Source organism: Semicossyphus pulcher, unplaced genomic scaffold, assembly GCF_022749685.1.
Source record: "Semicossyphus pulcher isolate SPU_LCO1_2020_fin unplaced genomic scaffold, fSemPul1.0.p SCAF_5, whole genome shotgun sequence".
In the NCBI taxonomy this organism is placed as follows: Eukaryota; Metazoa; Chordata; class Actinopteri; order Labriformes; family Labridae; genus Semicossyphus; species Semicossyphus pulcher.
In genome coordinates this window covers 12,099,098-12,121,606 of record NW_027211726.1, presented here as the reverse complement: position 1 = coordinate 12,121,606, position 22,509 = coordinate 12,099,098, and the positions used below count along the sequence as shown (strand labels likewise).

At 40.3% G+C, this 22,509-nt stretch overlaps 3 protein-coding genes across 5 annotated transcripts; all 3 read right to left on the bottom strand.

Moving 5' to 3' along the window:
* Positions 1 to 158: 158 nt before the first annotated feature.
* On the bottom strand, positions 159 to 5,016 carry ndufv1 (NADH:ubiquinone oxidoreductase core subunit V1). 2 transcript variants are annotated; one of them, XM_069681371.1, is made up of 11 exons: positions 4,974 to 5,016; positions 3,683 to 3,792; positions 3,522 to 3,604; positions 3,231 to 3,401; positions 2,660 to 2,843; positions 2,032 to 2,221; positions 1,636 to 1,848; positions 1,199 to 1,365; positions 1,037 to 1,118; positions 803 to 948; positions 159 to 408 (listed from the first exon to the last, which is right to left on the bottom strand). In XM_069681371.1, the coding sequence occupies exons 2-11, from the start codon at positions 3,785 to 3,787 to the stop codon at positions 331 to 333; spliced, it is 1,419 nt and encodes a 472-aa protein (XP_069537472.1). In that variant the 5' UTR covers positions 3,788 to 3,792; positions 4,974 to 5,016; the 3' UTR covers positions 159 to 330. The 2 variants fall into 2 exon arrangements, with proteins under 2 accessions (XP_069537472.1, XP_069537471.1); XM_069681370.1 differs by lacking the exon at positions 4,974 to 5,016 and having other exon boundaries at positions 3,683 to 3,817.
* Positions 5,017 to 6,707: 1,691 nt separating this feature from the next.
* hcn3 (hyperpolarization activated cyclic nucleotide-gated potassium channel 3) lies at positions 6,708 to 15,206 on the bottom strand. The gene is made up of 9 exons (XM_069682050.1): positions 15,071 to 15,206; positions 14,746 to 14,929; positions 10,550 to 10,979; positions 10,300 to 10,461; positions 9,115 to 9,333; positions 8,455 to 8,601; positions 7,646 to 7,886; positions 7,088 to 7,269; positions 6,708 to 6,794 (listed from the first exon to the last, which is right to left on the bottom strand). The coding sequence occupies exons 1-9, from the start codon at positions 15,204 to 15,206 to the stop codon at positions 6,708 to 6,710; spliced, it is 1,788 nt and encodes a 595-aa protein (XP_069538151.1).
* A 2,195-nt stretch (positions 15,207 to 17,401) lies between these two features.
* LOC138609048 (uncharacterized) lies at positions 17,402 to 20,854 on the bottom strand. 2 transcript variants are annotated; one of them, XM_069681653.1, is made up of 5 exons: positions 20,725 to 20,854; positions 20,342 to 20,643; positions 18,807 to 18,861; positions 18,584 to 18,695; positions 17,402 to 18,504 (listed from the first exon to the last, which is right to left on the bottom strand). In XM_069681653.1, the coding sequence occupies exons 2-5, from the start codon at positions 20,636 to 20,638 to the stop codon at positions 18,477 to 18,479; spliced, it is 492 nt and encodes a 163-aa protein (XP_069537754.1). In that variant the 5' UTR covers positions 20,639 to 20,643; positions 20,725 to 20,854; the 3' UTR covers positions 17,402 to 18,476. The 2 variants fall into 2 exon arrangements, with proteins under 2 accessions (XP_069537754.1, XP_069537753.1); XM_069681652.1 differs by having other exon boundaries at positions 20,730 to 20,853.
* Positions 20,855 to 22,509: the final 1,655 nt, after the last annotated feature.

Here is a 22,509-nt window from a genome sequence, read left to right as displayed (position 1 = left end):
AAAACAATTCTATTAAACTGAAACCTTTGAACAAAATATATATTATCATGATATAAACAAAAGTATTGTTATTGGTTCTTTTTAAACATTTACATTTAAGTAAAACACACACACCCACAGACAAAACTGAGAGAGTACAAAGAAAAACCAAAGCCTAGTTTGAGATTCATAGAACTTTATTGGTAATAGGACAAGGCAAACATCAAAGAAAACTTGATGATGAGGTGATGAGACGGCACATTATCGCTTTAAATAATTTGTCAGTGACACAAGCACAGGGTTAAGGACAAATGAGGCAGAAGAACAAGTTCAAGGAGGTTAAGGAGTCATTCATGCCCTGGCTTGCTGCTGCTGCTGGTATTCAGCAATGCGGCTCTCCATCACAGGCCTGAAGTGCCTGATCAATCCCTGGGAACACAGAAGAGAGAATATGAGGAAAATAGTAAATTGACTTAGCTTGAGTGAAAGCTGTACTGCGAGTAGTCTGTCAGTCTAGCTTTACATGTTATTACCATAGGAGAACTGGTAGATATTTAGTGTTTTTGTTTAAAAAGGTACATTTTATTGAGGATGTGGTTTGTGGTAATGTGTGCAACCTTCACAGTTACGCCTAGCTAACGGTAATTCAATTCAATACAACAGCTCAGGATCAAATCTTTCTCTATGAAGCTTATTATATTATGTTTTTGTTGTTTTGTTGAGGTGGTTTTGATTATTCTAGAATGTTGCATCAATCAATCATTTTCCATACTTCTGTATTTATCCTTGCATGCAGATACATTATCACAGTCCATGTGTTTACCTGCACTGGCCATGCAGCACCGTCTCCCAGGGCACAGATAGTGTGTCCCTCAATCTGCTTACTGAGCTCCCAAATCATGTCAATCTCTGCAGGCCTTGCATCACCACGCACAAAGCGCCACATCATGTTATTCATCCAGTCCACTCCTGAAGAGACAGATAAAAAAGGAAAAAAACATTCATACATTTGTAACAAAGACTGAATGTGTGCAGCATTTAGTCATGCAGCACTTACCTTCTCTGCAGGGAGTGCACTGACCGCAGCTCTCATGTTTGTAAAACTCAATCAGGCGAGCGATGGCTCTGATAATGTCAGCCTGCAAAAAACAAAGCATCCATCAATATCAGATGACTTCTCTCTGCCTGATAAATGATGCTGCAGATGAGTTAAACTTACAGATTTGTCCATGACAATAAGAGCAGCTGTGCCCAGGCCAGTCTGAGCCTGGATGAGACCGTCAAAGTCCATCAGCACCTCTTCACACACATTCTTGGGAATGAGGGGTGTTGAGGAGCCACCAGGGATTACAGCCAGCAGGTTATCCCACCCACCACGCACTCCACCTACCAGACAGATGTCCGTTTCAATTAAGTAAAATGAAGAAAAAACTGCATTGACTTAGATTATGCTTATGTTAAGCTGGCTTAATCTTAAAACTCCCTGACCTCCTTGGCGTAGGAAAACAGATAATCAACGGATGCATTTGAGTCTCTCCATCACAAGAATCCCAAAACTCACATCATAAAAACATTACCAACACGTCACTTTATCCCCTTGTTTAGACCAAAGGTTTTATTAACTCAAAAATGCTCATCTTTCAGTGTAATCTGTACCTGCATGCCTCTCGATGAGGTCTTTAAGGGGGATGGACATCTCCTCCTCTACAGTGCAGGGGTGGTTAACATGGCCGGAGATGTTGAAGAGCTTTGTGCCAGAGTTTCTCTCTCTGCCGAAGCCCAAAAACCACGAGCCACCACGACGACAGATGGTGGGCGCAACAGATACAGTCTCCACATTAGCAACAGTTGTTGGGCAACCAAACACACCTTTAGGATTGAAACAGAAGTGAGGTAGATACTTCAGATATGCTTTTATTTTGTAAAAACAAAAAGTGTCCACGATTAGACCCCCGTGTTTAGATCATGACATTACATCACAATTATTACAAATATGTTTTACATCCATCTTTCTTCAATATTTTCTCTCACACTCAGTGCACTGGAACTCACCCACATCAGCAGGAAATGGGGGCTTCAGACGGGGCTTCCCCTGCTTTCCCTCCAGGGACTCAATAAGAGCGGTCTCCTCACCACAGATGTACGCTCCAGCACCGCGCATCACAAACACATCAAAGTCATAACCGGAGCCACAGGCGTCCTTTCCAATGAGACCAGCAGCGTAGGCCTCATTAATAGCCACCTAAGAACACATATTGAAAATAGAAAGCTTTAGGGATGACTCATTACATACTCTTGTACAATCAAACATTCATCTTGTACTGCTCTGGTAATGTGTGTGCTTGGCCTGCACTTCATCGGAATATACATTTGATATGTGGATAAAAGTGTCAGTGTTCCTTCTTTGACTTAGAGAACAGTACGTAAAAACGCTATTAAACGCAGCTCCAAAATACACGTAGAAATACTTTAAAGCTTAGATTATTGGCTTACACAAAGAATGAATCGACAGAAAACATTTTATGAGCTTAAATAAACAAATTATCAGTTATTACCCGTAATAAGTGTTTGAAGTAACTAGAAGATTTTTATAAATTTATCTAGAGCCTTTCCTGCATTTCTGTTTTTAAATCTGTGGATTTAAATTTCATATCGCTGCTTTCATTCTGTCCGTGTTCACCTGCAGGTTAGAGGACTCATTGTAGAATTCTCCTCTGATGTAGATATAAGCAGCACGCGCCCCCATGGCCTTTCCAGCCACCAGGCAGCCCTCCACGAGCTTGTGTGGGTCGTTCCTCATAATCTCCCTGTCCTTACAGGTGCCAGGTTCTCCCTCATCTGCATTCACCACCAGGTACTTTGGCCTAAAACAAGACATTACAACTGGGTTAAATAGAGCAAATTTAATTTCCCCCCTGAGTAGCCACAGTCTGAAATTGTTAATGTGCCAAACTGATGTTTGGCCACAGCAAACGTTAAAAGTATAAATCCAACTTGGTTAACCTGATAAATGAATCCATCTGTCAAAGAATACTTCTTAGCTTTGACAATTGCAAGATTTGGTTACCAGCACCTAAAATTATGTTTAAAAAACATGTAAATACTTTGGGGAACATTAAAAGGGGAAGGACTTCACTGATGTGGCCCCATTTTTCAGACTCTATGGGACTCTTGTGTTTTTATATAAACAAAAATGACATCAAGGAAAAAAAAGAAATATGTGTGTTGCTCCATCCGTCTCGTCACTTTACCTGCCGTCGCTTGGCTTGTTCATGAAGCTCCATTTCATGCCTGTAGGGAAACCAGCTCCACCTCTCCCACGCAGGCCAGAGACCTTGATCTCATTGAGGATCCAGTCGACCCCCTTTAAAAGGATCTCCTTAGTTTTGTACCAGTCACCACGCTTCATCGCCCCCTTCAGCCTGGAACACAAACATGAGTAGATGAGCATTATGTTCAGCAGGGATGCGTACGTTTTTTTTTGTATCGTGTTAGAGGATCAAGAAGATTAATATGAATCTTTTACATATCAGTGGTGTTACCTCCAGTCATGGCGGCCGTAAAGGTTTGTGAAAATTCTATCTTCATCTGCTAGAGGTCCAAATGTTGTTTTCTTAGGAGCACTCTGAAAAAAGAAAAAAGAAAACGTTAACTCCATTGTTCCCATTAAAATTCTACTTTTATCTAAATAAAAGCCAAGTACCTGTGCTGTGCTGTTGTATCTGGTGATAGCAGTCACTCCACCTTGGCTGACAGCAGCTGGAGCGCGGGCCACCCCACACACCACTGCTCGAGACAGGGCCAGCATCCTTCCTGCCAGGAGAAGAGACCACAGCATGACGAGTCAGATAGATAGATACTTTAGTTTAAAAAAAATGAAAGTTAAACAAAGCCAGGGCTGTTACTAATGATAATTTTCATTATGAATGAACTGGCTGATTGTTTTCAATTTATTAACAAATGGGGGTAAGAGAGAGTTGAAGGTGACATCTTCAAATGTCTTGATTTGTCTGTTTAATTATCCAAAACCCAAAGGTACTCAGTATACAATGATATACAACAGAACAAAAAGAGAAGCAAAGCCCCTCTATTGAAAGGATGGAACCAGGGAATCTGGAGTCTGACTTTTTTTTTGCTAAGAATGGCTTAATTTATACATCTAAAGTCAAATTAGTTAATTACTTACCTGTGTATTGACGCATCAAATAATCAACAAATCGGTGCAGCTCTTGCTCATAGTATAACTTTTAAACATAGTGCAGTAAAATGTGTTTCGCTGGTAGTCCTTTAAGTTAAAACAGAAAATAATCATATATACGTGGTTGTTTTTATAACAGATTTCGTCATGCCACGTCATGTTTGCAATTTGCTGTAAGACCATTTCTTTCTACCAAAACAAACGTTTTTTCAACCCATTAGGCAACATCAAAACAGGAGCAGAACGCCGACACTTTATCTGTTTCAGCAGCATTTATTAAAACACGGCCACTAACAATAGGCTTACATTTATCAACTTGGATAGCGAGTTAGTTTCTCAGGCAATGCAATAGATTCGGCACAGAATCCTTGTGTAACTTCTTCTGTGTTGTTGTTATGTCAGTGGTATTTTGAGTTCGCTAACAAAGGTGAAGGCTCATGTTATCAATCCAAACACACATAGAAACAAACATTAATACAGTAGTGCAACAAAGGTAAAGAAATTCAATCACTGAAGATACATTTGTGCTATTTTGCCTCGCTTTAGTGTGATGTTTTGAGTACACACTGACCTCCATGCTTAAATGGCTAACGCAAGCTACCACTAGCCTGTCGCTAAGCTAAGCTAGCTAGCGGTTAACCTTGTGATGTCAGAATAAAAGCAGCGGATTCACGACAATTCTCAAACTGACAGCATTTGAATGCATTTGTTATTGACATCTGTATAACAAGGTGCATGCAAAGTAATGAAACGATTAAGGGTTTGATGTAAGTCGGAAACAGTCGGTGGTTTTTACCTTTTCTACGTCCCGAGTTTACGAAATTCAGACCGGAAGTGGAACAGCATATAGCCGGAAGCTGTCACCAACCACACAGCTGCACTGTCAGCTGCAGCGCTGCGGAGGCTTATTTGAAAGTTTTGGTTGCACAACACACTGACAATGAACCGCCCTCTTTGTCCAACAATGTGTGTAATGACATGTACTTTTATATCTGACTGACTAATGCAGCTGATACTTAAATCTGTAAATTACATTACATTTCGTAGGAATATACTTTTTACACAATTTTAAAGCTATAGGCTACATACGAAATATTTAGCAGAAAGATACCAAATAAATATATGACTATCATAAATGACTATAAGTAATATCCCGATTAATAAAGGATTATCTTATGTGACGCCCTGTATGCATATTGTAGGCCTACTCCTCATCACCAGCCTTATGCAATAGTTAAAAGTAGCTCAACTAGCACACAGATTAAAAAACTATTATGCAAATGCAACAGTAATATGATACAATATAATAGCACTCTGGTAAGGGCCATCCTTCAAAGTGTAACTATGGATTTTACATAGAAATATACTGCAAAATATTAGGTAAAAGATCTGAATATTTTTCATATCCTGTGTGTGTGTGTGTGTGTGTGTGTGTGGGCACAATGAAAGTAATAAATAAATAAAATCTTTGAAAAGAACTACATAGACAAAATTATATGTTAATATTTGTATTTAATGGGTAGAAATATTTATATTTACATAACATCACCAGTAGGATTATTTAGCAAATCGTTCAAAAAATTGCAAACGATAGGCTAAGCACTATGGATGAAATTGAATAGATTGCTATGATTACAGAATTACACTGCTGTAAAATGACATTTCATAAATCTGGGCCTACTTTCCTCTTGCAAAATAAAGTGAAAAAACACACTGTGTCAATCAACACAGTAATAAAAGAACATGTGTATGAGAGGTCACTTACAGACGATTCTTAGTCTTTTCAATATCAGTATTTCTATTTAACGGGCAGTTACTTAAGCTATCAGACTATTAGTGATAAGCCCATACAAATCTTGTTTTGAAGGAGAAAATAAGTTGTGCCTCTCATTTTCTACATTTTCCTTGCCAAAACAAATGCCATAATAACAGGAAAATCAATGATAATCAAATGAAACATAGGGGGTTGTTTTGCAGACAATAAAGTCTTCATTATTATCTGACAATTAACAAACTGAATGTTTTATAGTAACTTTTTAAAGAGCAAAATACCTTAATTTAAATACATTTCAAATTGATTAAGGTGCAATTTAAAAGGAAAATGAGTAACTAATGTAAATGTATGTGTGTGTGTGTGTGTGTGTGTGTGTGTGTCCCTCTATTATCTCTACCACTTATCCTGTTCAGGGTTGAAGGGGCGAGAGGCGGGGTACACCCTGGACTGGTCGATCACACCTTGTAATACTAGATATTAATTTATAAAGTTGGATTTTAGTTGATTTTCTTTAAACACCAAATGTGAGAACCCTAAAACGTGGCAATTTAAACAGTGATGCGTAACTGTGTGCAATCTGTCTATGTACAATTATTACATCACAGCAGCTTATCCTCCTTGCACATTGGTATTAAAGCCTCACTTGATGCAACCTATAGACCTGAGGGATCATTTAAATCAGAGCTACATGCATTCAGCTGCATGATGAATCGGCCAGCTGGTGCTTCCAATATCTTGTATGAATTATTTTAAGGATTATAAAACAGACTGAAAATTGTTCTTAAAGCAGTATTTACATTTGAAAACGCTAGTGTTGGTATTGTTGAAAAGCTTGTGTATCATTTTCTATTCATACAATTTGTACATTAGACAACAGACATAATATGAAAAGTGTTCAAAGATCAGATAGCTTATTGAGATACAAGATAAAGAGAACTATAATATTTCCAGCAAAGTGCAGCAACAAAGTGTTAATAAATAAAGTTCAGGTTTCCGCCAGGGTGTCCAGCAATATGTGAAATTTTTATTGAAGGTCTCTTTGTTATTTGGTCAAGTTCAGTCATAATATTGTCCATATTTCTGGCTGGAGTTTGTCTCTGTTATTACTGATGAGGTCACTCTGTGGGGGGAGGCTCGTAACTGGGTCTGCGAGCGACCCGGCCCAGTCGGTCCACAGCCACACTCTCAAACGCCCGCCTCATCAGAGGATGCTCCTCCAGGACCTCGTTAAAACTGTCCACACTCAGGGAGTAAAGGCGGCAGTAGGTGTCAGCCTTCACTGTGGCTGTGCGTCGTCCTTGGGTCAGCAGGCAGATCTCTGGACCGAGAAGGGAAAGTCAGTTTAATCTTTACAGCAAGAGTTTGATGTATTGAAAAATACGCTATTTGGTTTTCCAAGAAGTGAGATGATTGATACTACTTTTATGTCTTTATCTACAGCCAGCATCTGGATAGCTTAGCTTAGCACAAAGGGAACCAGCTGCTCTGTCCAAAGGTATTGAAAAACGTTTACCAGAATATTATATTCATTCTTTTATCCATACAAAAGCTTAACAACAAAAACACATGGATTAGTTGGGACTATTTTTTGCCCGCCTTTAAAGAGGAAGATTGTAAGACCTGAAGAAATTCATTGATCAAGCCTGTAATAGGTTTGATGAGAAACTGTTGGAAGGTGGATCTCAGAAAATTACCCCCAAAATATGCTCCATCGTTGAGCGTAATCTCTTTGCTGCCACGCGGGATGACAGTGACAGTGCCGTGCTGGATGAAGTACATTTTCCGACCCAGCGTTCCTTCTCGTATAATCAAGTCTCCGGGTTGGAAGACTTCGAAACGCAGCTTGGTCAGGATCACCGTCACGAAATGAGGGTCAGTGTTGGCAAACAGCGGCATGTTGGCTACGAGACCTCGGCAGTTATAGCTGACGATCTCCTGGAAAGAAAAGGAAACAGAAGACATTAAGAAACTACTTAAGTTGTACTGCAAAATATTCCTGTGTTATATTTATAGCGTTGTGTTGTCCAAATTCAAGATTCAGACTAAAATTTACTGATAGAGTAACAAAATTTGTTGTTCTATATGCGATTTTTTTTGGAAAAATGTCAAACGTTACTTTGTTTCAACCTATTGTTAAGATACTCTAATGTATATTTTGGTTTTGGTTGTTTTTGAAAAAATAAACTAGGTTTAGGCTGCAATTCTTAATTTGATTAATAGTTTGGTCTATAAAACTTCTAAAAATAGACTTCTCAGAACCCAAGCTGATGTTTGTTGTGTCTTGTTTTATCTGCCAAACAGTCCTAAACCCAAAAGATTCAGGATCAGGTCATTTCATATTCTTAACAACTGAATCTATTCATTTAAAAATGTATCAATAGATTATTTAACATATTAATTACAGCCTAATTTTTCATTTGATGGGGCATGTATCAACAAGCGAGTGGAGCAAAGAGAAAGAAGGAAACAGGAAGTCATGTCAAAGTGAAAATAATTAACACACCTCCTTGAGCGGATCACTGAGCTCCCCGAGGATGCTGTCCTCGTCGAACATCTTGCCTTGGAATCGCTGCTCGTAATAATCGTGGATCCTCTGCCTCACGTCTGCCGGTAATTTATGGAACGACATGTACTGCTCCACTTGCTTATACTGGAAACATTTGTACAAAACACATGGCAATTTGACCTTCATGAGCTTACAATTGAAATACATGAGGTCACATTTAGTCACATTTTCTACCATGTGTTTATTTAATTATTGCACAATAATTATGCATCATTCTTCTTCTTTTTTTTCAGCCATAAGTGGATTACAATCTCATTTGTAATGGGCATTAGCTAACAGTGATCCAAAACAAAGGTGCCGCCATTTGTCTATCATCCATTCTGTTTCATCTTGTGAAAATCCCCCGGACAGGGTCACACTAAGGCCACAAAAGCCATTAGATAATACACATATTCGCTAGGCCTTTGGCACGGCTTCTATGAATAAAGTACGAGAAAGTAAGCAAGCTTATGGAATAAAACATGGCCGGGATATTAAACCTCACAGCCAGAATCACATTAGCATCCACGTGAAGCTCCGGGGTACAAAACAACTGAAGCTGCAGGTCAAAATGTTTCAGTTTTGTTAATCTTTTCAAATCCGTGCAGATATGATTACCTTCTCCTGATACTGTCGATGTGATGCATCCAACGACTGCACCAGGTTAGTGGCATGACCGAGGAACATGGCGTAGCAGGTGGCCCCCACGACCATGCTGATCATTGTGAGCCAAACGTCAGTCAGGCCCTCTGGAGGGTGGGCGCCGTACCCGATACACAGCATGTGACTCATGGCCATAAACAGGGCGTAGGAATACTGTATGTGCCATGTATCGTTCTGAGAAGGACAGAGTAATGTCATCGTGAAAAAACCTTGATCAATGATCATATTGCTAAAAACTTTTTTCACAGATGGAGGTAAAGTGATAGTTTGCTGTAAATTATTTGTATTTTGGTAATTATTAAAAGAAAAATAACAGAATTTTAATTTGCTTTACTTACAATTAAAGACACTTTCTTATGGAGTTTGTTATTGATTATTGATTATTATCTTGAGAAGATTAATACCCCTCTCATGTCTGCTGGTTAAATAAGAATCTACAGCCAGTTAGCTAGCATAGCTTTATGCGAATACAGGAAACAGCTAGCATGCTATGTCCGAAGGAAAATCCAGTAAATAGAGTGACACGTAACCCTTTTAACAAAAGAAATGTTATTTTGACATTTCTGGTTCACAAAATAATGAAGAGTACACTTGAAAGGTACATTTAAGACAAAGCCAGACAAGCTAACTCCTCCTGTTTACAGTCTTTCTTCTAAGCTAGGCTAACTGGCTGCTGTTTGTAACATGCTATGTCCAAAGGAAAATGTTATTTTGACATTTCTGATTAAAAAGTTATTATATATAATGTTAGTACTTGAGTCTTAAGTACACTTGAAAGGGAGGTTTTAATTTTGACACAGCCAGACTAGCTAATTCCTCCTGTTTACAGTCTGTCTACTAAGCTAGGCTAACTGGCTGCTGGTTGTAGCTTCTGTAGCTACTGTACAGACATGCGTAAGTCAACTCGTTTAACTCTGCAAAAAAAATGAATGGCCAATGTAAAGTAGAGAGCCTTTTAGCAGGCATACAATTCAACAGATTAAGAAAGTTTCTAAATAAGATTCAATATTAAGAGTATTTACTTTGGTTTGAATGAAGTTAAAAATAAAGACAGGTTTTACCAGGAAAATTCATACATTTGTTATTGTTTGTTTAGCTAATTACATGTGTGTAATGTTTGTTTCATAAGGATGCACTCACCACCATATTGTTTTTGGATACCCAGCAGTCTGGCGGGAAGTCTTGCAGCATAGGCACCATGAAGGTCAGGCAGCCATCCCAGTGGCACAACAGCAGCATCATGCCAATCAAGTTGACTATACGAACCACGGCGCTGGCCAGGTCGTAAGTCATGTGGAAAATCTGGAATAGACCAAGTTTTTTGTGTGAAAAAAAGAACATTAAAGAGGAAAAATGTGAATTTCTGATTTGTTTGTTTCCCTTCCTTTACCTCTTCCCACTGGTGGATGTATCGTATGAGGCGGGACAGTCGGAGAAGACGCAGCAGACTGAGGATCTTTGTGAAGCGTACGATGCGGAGGGCTCGGGCAGTGCGGTACACGTCAGACGACTCGTATCGTGCCTCTAAGTCAACGATGAGGAAGATGTAGTCGACAGGGATGGAGGAGACAAAGTCCACCAGGAACCAGGTGCGGAGGTAATGCGTGCGGATCTCTTTGGGGTCCAGGATGATGTGGCTGTCCTCTCCCGGGATGCCCGTGCGGAAATTGAAAACCAGGTCCATGAGGAAGAGGGTGTCAGACAGGACGTTGAAGGTGATCCAGGGCATGGTGTTCTGGTCCTCAAAGAAGGTGATGCCCCACGGCAAAATGATCAGGTTGCTCATCATCAAGAGGAGCATCACGAGGTCCCAGTAAAACCTGGATGGAAAAAGATTAGTAGAAGATTTAAGTTTCAAATGTAAAGCTGTATTTGCTTAACCTTTTCCCACTATTTCGCAAAAACACGCCCTCTTACTGGCTCATAAATGTGAGTGTTCCTGGTTTAAACGTGTGCATGGATATGAGGGGATCCTGGTGATACTACTTTGTTGTTGAATGAATCGTGTGCTCCAAAACTATTTAGGTGCGTTAGGCTTAGCCAAGGTTAAAGGTCTTATTCCTGCAGGTAGTATGAGGCTTAAAGCCAAAATCTGTTTACATCACGAATTAATCTGCTGTTATGGTCTTCTGTTGCCACTAAAATAGTGCTTGTTTGCTGCATCTGCTTCAGAGTATCTTTATATCACTCAGTATTGACTAGACAAAGACAAAGTTCACGTCACACTGTGGTAATACTGGACAACTTCCATGTGTGATTGTGTAAAACTGAATGTTACAGAACTTCAAATTGGAAAGCTACTTATTTGCTTTTCTTTAAAATGATAATATCGAAGATTTTCATTCAAATAAATGTCTGTTAAATCTATCACCAAATGAGGTAACACAATGGTGATTGAGCCTATGGCCCACTGATGAAAGCCTTTGCATTCGCAGTATTACTGACTGGGTGTCTGGTGTGACTTTCACAGAAAAAATCACAAGCGGCGCCCAGTCAGTGACGTGTTTCCCATCATCCAGCAGTGGTTGGCCTGCCAGAGAGGGTATGCGGAGCTAAGCGGCTGCTTGCCCGCTTGGTCTAGCAAATAAAGTCAAACAATACTTTTAAATTGGGGAATTTAAAGCTTTTAAGGTGAGGTGAAGTCATCCAAACAAAAGGACAGTGTGTGCCGTCCAGAGAATGACCCATTTCATCGTGACCCTTACTCCTCTAACAGCCCCTGTCACGGGAGGAACCCCTCTCATCAAAAATGCATGGTGTTTACCTCAGCAGGCTCGATATACCATCAAAGAAGACAATGAGGGAGAGAAAATGTCACTAATGCTGGGCGCACAGTCTGCTGCTCTTTGCATGTTGTTGCCAGACGTCTGTGCTGCTCGTAGCTGCGCTCATTACCGTGTGCTTCATGTCATACAAGTCCTATTCTCCCTCAAGTCTCCAGTGACTCGTTACACGACATGGCTTCACGGTTTGGGTTTCCGTACAGAGTGTTTCCATCAAGTGTCAGTCACTTTTGGCCTCTCTCTCTCTCACTCTCAGTCTCTCTTTCATTACAGAGGAGCAGTGACAGAATATAAACCAGATTATTCTGATTATTGTCATTCTGCATCTTACTTTTCAGCCGGTCAGAGCAGTGAGCTGATAAATTAGTCCCTCTTTCTCACACAAGTTTATCCCTCCATCAATCACTCGCGCCTGTGTCCCCGTGTCTACACGCTGGTTTACACGACTACTTATCATCTCCTCTCATGTTGCAGCAGATTAGTGGTTGCTTGCTGCTAATATCTCCACCAAAGACGCTTGACAGCATTATAGCTGTTTATATGAAGCGTGTACATATGTGTGTGTGTGTGTAAAGTACGAGTGTGTGAACGAGGAGCAGAGTTAATTCCACTGTGTCAAAAACCTTTTAGACGAGCTATTAATAACAACGGGAGTGGAACAGTTATAGGACGTGGTTTGAAAGCGTTTTATGATGATCTGAACCCAAGATTGAATCGGCTTATCTGCTACGTTTTAGTTTGTAGCTTTTAAAAGCAACAGTAAGAAATAGTAACAGGTTTGGTGTTTTGATACACATCTGCCAAGAGTCAGGAGCAAAAAATCGTAACTATTGGAAAGACTTTCATAGTCGTCAGAGGATGAATCGTTGTGGTTTTGGTGCTTTTCCTCTACCCTCAACATGATTTATACAATAATTAATTTCTTGAAATGTCTCAACAACAATTGGCTAGATTGCAATGAAATATGTAATCATTCATAGTTCTCAGAGGATGAATCCTAATGACTTTTCCTATAGCGCAACCAAAAGGTTGACATTTTTAAATTAGCTGTAAATGTCTCAACAACTATTGGATGCTGTTAAAGGTGGTGCAGACATTTATGTTTTAGAAGAAGAACATACTTCATTAATCCCCAAGGGGAAGTTCAATGTTTTCACTCTGTTGTTATTAGAGACAGACCGATTATTAAAAAATATATATATATTTTTTTTAATCCGACGGCCGATAAGAGATCAATTTAAAACTGGGTTATTTTGGCTCTGATGCATATGCTTAAAGGCATTTAAACAAAGTTAAGTGTTGGAGTTTGTATTATTCAAAATTTTGACGCCAATATTTTCACTTTTACTGCAAATGAATATCGGCTTCAAATATCGGTTATCGGCCTCCTTCACTACTAATAATCGGTATCGGCCCTGAAAAAACCATATCGGTCTATCTCTAGTTGTTATTATTATTAGAAACGTGCTACATGCATCGTCCCGAAGTACACACATGCACAAACAGAACCCTATGATCATGCACTAATAGAGAGATGTCAGAGTGAGGGGGCTGCACATGAACATGCGCCCCGGGCAGTTGGGGGGTTTGGTGCCTTGCTAAAAGGCAGTGCCCAGGAAATTAACTGGCACCTCTCCAGCTACCAGATACTAGGTATCTCACGGTATTACATTATTTGGTTCCTGTTACTTAAACGGGCGCCACCAATGCACCACACTTACAGTTTAGCACCAATTTCCACGTTAGCTATAATGCTAAGGTAAGACAAAAGTAAACATTATACTTGCTAAACATCAACAGGCCAATAAGAATTATGTTTGTGAGCTTGTTAGCATGTTGATATTTGCATTACCTCTAATACAATGCTGTGCCGATGTACAATCTACCTAGTACTATTGTTTTTTAAGAGAAAGGGAGAGGGAGAGAGAGAGTGAACAAATTTGCTTAGTCAACAAATTCAAATCGGATTCAAAATACAAAAAGCTATTTGACCTTCACCTCGACAGCACACCAAAAACGTGCTGTTCCAATTCATTCATTTTACAGGGGAAGTTGGAGCATAAGGTTTAAGGAGAGCAGGCCGTCGATAATCCCCCCCTCAGCTGTCTGTGTATTATTGCATAATAGAGCAAGATTGGAATTATAGGGATTCTTATGGGCAATAATCCCTGTGCACGGGTTTATCCTCTCTGTCTGGCGTAGGCCTGATGTTTAAAATTGTTTAAATTGATGGCGGCTATTATTAGTGGCCGCACAGACGGATTGCTTTGGCAGCGCTGCTAAGACGTTTGTCAGCCTCGAAGCTCGATGATCGCAGGGAAAGTGAGGACAAACTAGAGCAGGAAATGATTGGATTTGATTCAAATAGAGCAAACTGTATCGCTTAAGTAATCAGAGTGAATGAAAGGAGTTCTGCCTCTTCGTAAAGAAGAAGAAGGGAGTCACCAGTGGTATCATTAATCCAGATGATCTTGTCCTATATACTGTATCACTCATCAAATCCTTTCATCTCCTTATCATGTGCTAGGAACCATGACATCAGCTGCTGTACTCAGTCTGTCCTTGGAAATATTAGACCCGCCCACAATCACAGGCTGTTTGGTTGAATGAAAATAGCTTTTTAAGGGAAATTAATGAAAGATAAATGACGAACTTCAATCTCATGTGTTGGCAAAAGATTCTGTGTGCACCCTGTCTGTGTTTCTGTTCATTTTCAGCAGAAAAAATGTCGAGAAACTTTCCCACAAACAGCACTGAAATGAAGAGGAAGCTGAGTCTGAAGATAACCCAGCCTCATAATTACCTGAAGTCACTGTAGGGGTGGATGATCCACACTCCAAAGCTCTTGACCCTGGCCTGCTCAGCAGCAACACCCTTATGACTGCCAAACATACGCAGGGAGAACTTGTTGACCCCGGGCTGCAGCATGGATCCAAACTGCTTCTGGAAGTAGGTGGACTGGTCCTCTTGGGTGTCATCCTCAGCGCCTCCATCAGCCTCATCGTTGACGTCCAGCAGACCATCAGGATCCGCCGTGTAGTCGTCATTGTGAGTCTTGACTAAGGAGAATAGTGTCTTGGTCACATCGCTTTTCTTTTCCCCCTTCGGGGAGGGGGTACCGGGTGGGCTTGTCCTCTGGGAGCCACTTCTCCATCTAGAGAAGCTCCAGCTGCTCCAGCTGTGGTACCTGGGGGTCTCTGCTTTGTTAGACGGGCTGTCACTGATGCCTTTATGGTCTTTTACACTCCTAGAGGGGCTGGTCATTTTTACACCTTGTACTGCAGACTGGGCAAAGCAATGAGGGCTTTGTTATCCCTGTTTTTGGCTGTAATGGTTCTGATTGAAAAGTTCACTTACTACAAAAGTTTTCTGCAGCCTCCATTTCCATTTGATGCATCACAAGTTTTAACTTTCTTTAACGACGTTAAGGTATGTCATAAAAATTAATTACCTTGCAGCAACTGCTTTTAAAAACATCCGGAAGTGACGACACAACAACTAAAAAAGTACCTTTTAGCTATCCTGATTCACTTTTAGGCATGTTGTTAGAAGAAAATACCGTGCAGCTACTGTAGTTTAAAAAATATATAAAACACACTAACCGGAAGTTAAAACACAGCAACTGACAAAAAAGTTACTTTTAGCTCTCTGTAGTGTAACATTATACCAAAATCGAAAATTTGGCTTTTCACTCACGAGTTTTCACAATGTAAATCCATAAAAAGTTGCAGCTTCGAGTAAAAAAAAGTACTTTGCTGTGTCCTGTGATGAATGAAGCCTGCTCAATGTAGAAATAAAAACTTCAGCTTCAGTTTTCCTGTGTCCTCCGAGTCTGTCTGACCATGAGAGGACGGATGTAAATTGACAGCCAGGGCTCAGTAGCCTTCAATAATCGGCTTGTTGGCATAACTACGTCCACTCACCTCTCTCCTCCTCTTCCTCCTCCCTGCAGTGAAAAAGCCCTCCCTCCACCCGGACTTTGTGACAGGGCTGCAGGTCGTGTATCGCAGCCAGGACGGAGAACCTTCAGGTCGACAGCAACAAAATACGTTATGTACCGGTACGTTATTATATTACACGTAACTGCTATCGCCGTTTACGCGGGAAAATCACCACTCCTCAATAACAGGTAGACTTTCACGCTCAATACACCATTGATGGGAGACATACTGTAAAACTAAGTAGATAAATGAGCTAGCTCTGGTATTTTTCGAATATAACATAATACTCAACCCCCTTGGTTTAAAAAGTCTTCGTTTTTAAAGGCAACACTTCACTAGACACAGTTGTTTGTGTCCATATTTTAGGAAATAACTTTAAAGCTCCAGTGAGGAGTTTTTAACTGACAATGAAATGGACTGAAATTAATTCTGATTACTCTACATGACCTATAAAAGCAAATCAGACCATCAGCAACCAGATTGATTATTTCTAGTTATTTCTAACGCCTGAAACCACTGGGGGGGGGGGGGGGGGGGTAGGTGTCAGATAAAGCGGTTAACTGCACGCTGCCTTTGTTTACATTTTCCAGGGCATATATTTAAAGTTATACATATGACCTTTAAAGAAAGCAGGTTGAGATTTTTTGTTAAAAACCACCACTTAAGCACATACGGGACAAAATCAGCAAAGAGATAAGAGGTACAGCTTAGTCCACAGGGGGCGCCAAAATCAACACAAACCAAAAGTTCCTCACAAGGCCTTTAATTGCTCTCTTGCACAAAGTTAGGAGGAAGTTTAGTATCGCTCACCTCTGACAACTAATAAAGCTGCAACCTGAAGCTGGTTAGAATAGCTTAGCATAGCATAAGGACTGGAAGCAGGGGAAACCGCTAGCCTGCCTCTGTCCAAACATAACAAATTTTCCTACCAGGGCCTCTAAGACCACTAAGTTACATATACACCAAAGCAACATTTTGTATTTAAATACAGGCTGTGGGCTGTAGCATCTGGCAGTATTGAAATGACATGTTAGCCTAGCCTAGCTCGTAGCAAAAAAGATATTTCCCAAAATGTATCTTTAAAAATCAGTTGCCGCTGCTTTAAATATATCTTAAATTATTTTCCAAGGTGGCAACTATCAATTATTTTCATTATCAATTAAACTGTCAAATCTTTTTTAATGGTTATTATCAAATAATGGTTTAGTCCAGTGTTTAAAACTTTCTCTCATGGTGCTTTCATCCAGCAAAAGTAGATTTCGGTCAACTTTAGGTCTCGTAACATTCCTCCACCAGATTGTTCTGTTTGCTAACTGGGAAATGAAATCGGTTTGCCAACATGTAAGTGAATTCTGAAGCACATGTTCAGGTCATGTTGCAACTTCAAAGCAGGCTAGTTAGACAAATAGTATAATATATGTACTGTAAAGTTGGACATTTGCTACATGGAGTTTCATTAAACAATCATAATGTAATGATATTGACTAAGATGGAGACCATTCAAAGTTATGTGTTCGTTTATTTGCACTTACAGTAAATACTGTATTCATACATATGTATATCCAGATATTCAATCCCACATACAGCTTGTAAACCTGCTCAGTGCTGCCCTCAACATGTGTTCTCCCCTGACATCTTCCTGTCTGTGACCAGGTCAGTCTTCATTATATAGACCCCTGTACTGGATCACATTTCACCTTGTCGTCCATGCTCTGGTGGCAGGTGTCATGTTCACATGTACACCAGTGACTCAGACACTCGTAATAGGCACACTTGAGAAGCTGCAGTCACAGTTACTGGGTCACTCTTTAGAGCCTGCCCCGTGCTAAAAAAAGTTTAGTGTTTCACAGATCAAATTCATCAGTAAAGAGTTAACTTTTAAAACGAACTAAACATTTTATGGGTACGAGCCCTTTAGTGTTATATAACAGCAGAAATGTGGCGCAAACAAGGTAGAAAAGATGATATCATTAGCACAGGTGTGTTTCTTATCAGATACAAATTTCACAGACAAATTTCTTTCCTTTTCCCTTCTATTGATTACGTATCACTTCCTTGTTTCCAACCAATAGGCTTGCACATTAAAGGAGAACCATCCAGTTCACATTTTACCTCAGCGATGAAACCTTCACAAGAAGAGCCACAATATGCAAAGTGAGAGCATTTGCATGTTGTACAGCAAGAAACCAGATCGGACTGGATGTCCTGTTAGCCAACAGGGACCTGACATGTCAGGAATGTATTCACTCCGTCCCAGTTCAAGTTTGACAGGGGATTTTTTTTCTTGAGAACTTCCTCATAAATCAAAGCGAGGCAGCAAAAAAAATAACACACACGCCTGAAGTGATAAATGGTGTGACGGAACAACAGCCCACAAAAACATCACCGACTCAGAAGCTCTTCAGTAAAAATCTGTCTTATTAGCGGCGTTATGAAATACATTTAAGCTCAGAAACACAGCAATCACATTTCATGAATCAGTAACAGAGATGGTACAACTATCCAAACCAGTCTGGCTCTTGGAAAAGATGTTAACCACAGGCAAGGAGTTGTGTCATGTTGTCGCTGAGATTTTATCCTTCATGGACGTTGTTCAGCTCGGTTTAGGGCCACATAATTTCCTAAAAAACACAATCATGTAATTATTCCACTGTGCATTCTCCATCGGCTTTACTGTGATTAGACGTGTGTGTGACTTACAGAGCTAGTGGGACTTGCTTCACGTGATCACATATTTGTCTGTACCCCGTCAGCTGTTCTTTGAGAACATTCATCTCCTGGTTCCAGGCATCAGACTCTACCTTTAAGGAGGCTTAGAGACACAGAAAGAGAAAAAGACAGTTGAGACCAGAACATTAAGTCTTCTTTTTCACCACATGATGGCAGCAGCAGCCTTGTAAGACATATCTGTGGTTTAGTTTACCTTCAGTCTCAGTACGCTCCTTCTCCGTGCCGGCCAGCTCATCACCTGTTGTTTTCTGCAACAATGGGGGAGAGACATATGTCAAAGAGATCTGGAACTTTTGTTACGAAATCACTGAATACCTGTCTTTACACTCATAATTACCTGAAACCTGTAAGGCCAGAAGGCAGCTCTGACAGGAGGCTGTATTATTCAACCAGGGCTGTAAAATACTCTTTCACTTTAGAAGTAAAAATACAATTTAAAGCTCCTGTGAGGAGTTTTTATCTGGTTATGAAACAGACTGAAATTAATTTTGATGACTCTATATGACCTACAAAAGCAAACCAGACCATCAGTGACAAGATTGATTATTTCTAAGTAGTTATTTTTAATGCTTGAAGCTGCTGGCGGGGGGTAGGTGTCAGACGAAGCGATTAACTGCACGCTGCCTTTGTTGACATTTTCCAGGGCATATATTTAAAGTGAGTGATACATATGACTGTTAAAGAAAGCAGGATGAGTTTTTTGTTAAAAACACCACTTAAGCATGTACAGGGCAAAATCATCAAAGAGATAAGAGGTACGGCTTTGTCCACAGGGGGCGCCAAAATCAACACAAACTGAAAGTTCCTCACAGCAGCTTTAACAAGTTAGCAAGTTTAACAAGTACCGCATTAAACATAATAAACATTATCAGCTGTATTTACTGAAGTATCAGAAGTAAAAGTAAACGCCATATATATTATCTAATATTACATCAGTGGATTGTCAATGCTGGTCGGGCCCCTCCACTGGGTCAAAAGATAAATTAATTAAATTAAATTAAAAGAAGCATAAAATGGAATTAGTGAAGTAAAAGTACCTTACATTTTTACTTAAAGTAATAATCGCCGAATTAGGTAACACAATGGTGATTGGCCCACTGATGAGAGCCTTTGCATTTGCAGTATATAGTATTATTATGGACTGGCTGCCTGTGGCGACTTTCCTGGAAAAAAATCACAGGCGTTTTCCATCACCCAGCAGTGGCTGGTCTGCCAGAGAGGGTAGGCGGAGCTAAGCGGCTGCTTTTCCGGTCTCTGCGAGTGTTGTGAGTAAACAGTAATCTACTATGGCTGAACAAACAAAGAAAAGCTCGATGACTACAGACACAACTTCAAAAATAAGTGACAATCCAAAGAAAAAGAAACAAATTGGACGCTCAGATGAAGGCAAACAGTCTAAAAAGAGAGTTTCAACTGTAATCAAGGGAGCCAAACGTGGACGTCTGGTTAAATGCCATAAGGTGCCACCAAATAGAACGAAACAAGATTTTACACAACTTTAAGTTCTGGAGTAAATACACTTTGTGACTTCACACCACTGGCCAAGGCCTTGTACACTTAATGTGCTCACAAAACACTGTTTTGAACTTAAATATTCAGAAATATATACACTCATCTCATCATCAATTGTCACCTGTAGCATTTACATCCTGAATGTGGGGGGAAAAATGTGGAGCACTTTGAGGTCACGATTAAAAGCAAACAAAAAGGGTGAGACTTCACTTTTACCTTTCCTTCTTGACAGACGTAACTTTCCGCCTTCTTCTTCTGCATCTCCGGGCTGAGTTTGTTCACTTCAGCCTGCAGATTCTCCGCCGCTTTCTGCGCCTGAACCAGCATCTTTTCCATCGTTGTTTTCACCAAGTCCTCATTCACGTATTGATTATCCAGTCTTTTCACATCTCTTTTCAGCTTTTCCTCCCCCTTGTCCATCAAGATCAGTACTTTGTATTGGCCCATGACGACCACCAGGATTCCCATGCACAGCAAGGTGGTCGCAATGGAAACAATCCACTGAGTCCTCATGGGTGCTGAGAAGGAAGAGGGATTAAACCTATCTGCAGGACACAAGGAAAAAGGTGCAGCCAAGCCCTTATTATTAAAAGTATTACCTTACCTTCTCTTTATGTCTTCTTTATGTCTTTCTTCTTTCACTCAGGATCTGTGCAGGATTCACTGGATTTGCTGCTGGTGTCTAACTCCTGCGCTTCTCTCACTTCCTCCTCCCCCCCCTTCAGGCTGGGTGTGTGAGTTTCACTATACAAACAGGTTCAGCAGCTCTTTCATCATTCAGTGCTGCTGCTGGGCTTTAATATCAAGGGGTTAAAGAATTACGGTGGACTTTGCCCACAGTATATGTAAATAAAGGGATTTTACTGTGATGGGGAGATGACCTGTGCTTTCACAAGAGAGAAGCTGTGGAGAAAGTGATCACACCTGCGACCAATCAGTGATTCTGTGAGGGTGGAAAGGCTGGAGCAAAGTCCCTTTCAAAATAAGAGCATGTTACACAACAACACAAGAAGAAATGCAACAAATTATCAAGAAATAATGTTGGAATATTCTTTGAAATTCCTTAAAAGCATTCGTCTTTATAAAACATTAAATTTATTTTCACATAAATGCTCCTATCACAATCTTTTGGTCGCAAACATGCAAGCAGCAGATGGATGCACCCATGTCTTTAAAAAGAAGAAGGAGAAGGAGATTTTGATCTGGGGAGCAATTCTGCTCTCAAGCATGGAGGAACAATACATGACTCAATGTATCTTTGGATTTGTTTTGTGACCCCCTCAATGGCACTCAGACCCCAGGTTGAGAACCAGTTTTACTTTTCTACGAACTGCCAATACTGTATTGTTAGACTTCTTATCTCTAACATTGAATGCTCACAGCCCTGCCCACATACTTCATGTTCACGCTTTGGCAACTCGGGTCTGACTGGAATAACTGGCTTTACTATAGTTGGGGAAAATTGGGCTGCTCGCTCACACGCAATGTCGCAGTACAATGGCTCATCCTACGGTGGCCGACAAGAGCTAACACAGCCCAAAAGATTTCTGTTGGAAGAAATTACCTCCAAAAAAACAAAAACTTGCTTTAAATAAAAAGAGTTGAGTTTGAGAAAAGCGCCTCTTTTAGGACCTTGCAGCGCATTTGTACGGACGACCTAAGCAGACAGGCATCCATACATTTTATTTACTCCGATGATGATGAGTCATTTGTGGTTGTTTTCTTGAGATCCCCACTCATTCACCTCCTCATCTCGAGATAACAATGCTGGTTTTCCCGCGATGACGAGTTAATCTCAGTTGTTTTGTCGAGACCTTATTTTTCTCGTCACCTCGAGATAACAGCGCTGGTTTTCCCATTACAGGGATACGAGTAAAGATCTTGAGAAAACCTGAAATTACTTGTTATCACGGAAAATAAAATGTTCGGATCGTATCCAATTCAGGCTTCCGTACATTTGCTTTTGTCAGCCACCTTATTGCCCTTTTATGTGACGTCAGTATCTCTCCCATACAGCAAACTATACCATGACGTGAGCGATTTTGACAATGATTATATCTATAGTCATACCCAACACATACTGACTCTTATTCATGTTGTGTACTAAACAAAGAGAATAAAATGCTTCTTATAGAAACAGGAAAATAACAGTCTTCCTTAAATTGCAGACAGCAGGAATAATTGTGTGAGAAGTGTGAGTGAAAAAGTGCACCTGTCATTCCTCTCTCATGTATCAAGTCCAAACACTGTTTGTAGATAACATCATGAGACAGGGAGGTTCAGCAGTTTCAGTGGTGAGTGTATAAACCATGCTTTGATAACAGAGGGCTCACTCGGACGGGTTTTGAAAACAGGGTTTGGAGGAGTTTACGGTCAGGTCTGAG

What these genes read in the sequence shown, in the direction of transcription:
- hcn3 (XM_069682050.1), bottom strand. Translation starts at nt 15,206, where the DNA reads ATGACCAGCCCCTCTAGGAGTGTAAAAGACCATAAAGGCATCAGTGAC. An exon ending in ACATCCACCAGTGGGAAGAG is followed by an intron (nt 10,462 to 10,549) that starts GTAAAGGAAGGG and finishes GGTCTATTCCAG; the next exon opens with ATTTTCCACATGACTTACGA. An exon ending in TCGCTCGCAGACCCAGTTAC is followed by an intron (nt 6,795 to 7,087) that starts GAGCCTCCCCCC and finishes TATGAATAGAAA; the next exon opens with ATGATACACAAGCTTTTCAA.
- ndufv1 (XM_069681370.1), bottom strand. Translation starts at nt 3,817, where the DNA reads ATGCTGTGGTCTCTTCTCCTGGCAGGAAGGATGCTGGCCCTGTCTCGA. An exon ending in TACGGCCGCCATGACTGGAG is followed by an intron (nt 3,402 to 3,521) that starts GTAACACCACTG and finishes TTTGTGTTCCAG; the next exon opens with GCTGAAGGGGGCGATGAAGC. An exon ending in ATGAGTCCTCTAACCTGCAG is followed by an intron (nt 2,222 to 2,659) that starts GTGAACACGGAC and finishes ATGTGTTCTTAG; the next exon opens with GTGGCTATTAATGAGGCCTA.
- LOC138609048 (XM_069681653.1), bottom strand. Translation starts at nt 20,638, where the DNA reads ATGAGGACTCAGTGGATTGTTTCCATTGCGACCACCTTGCTGTGCATG. An exon ending in GGAGCGTACTGAGACTGAAG is followed by an intron (nt 18,696 to 18,806) that starts GTAAACTAAACC and finishes TGTGTCTCTAAG; the next exon opens with CCTCCTTAAAGGTAGAGTCT. An exon ending in AAGCAAGTCCCACTAGCTCT is followed by an intron (nt 18,505 to 18,583) that starts GTAAGTCACACA and finishes TGTGTTTTTTAG; the next exon opens with GAAATTATGTGGCCCTAAAC.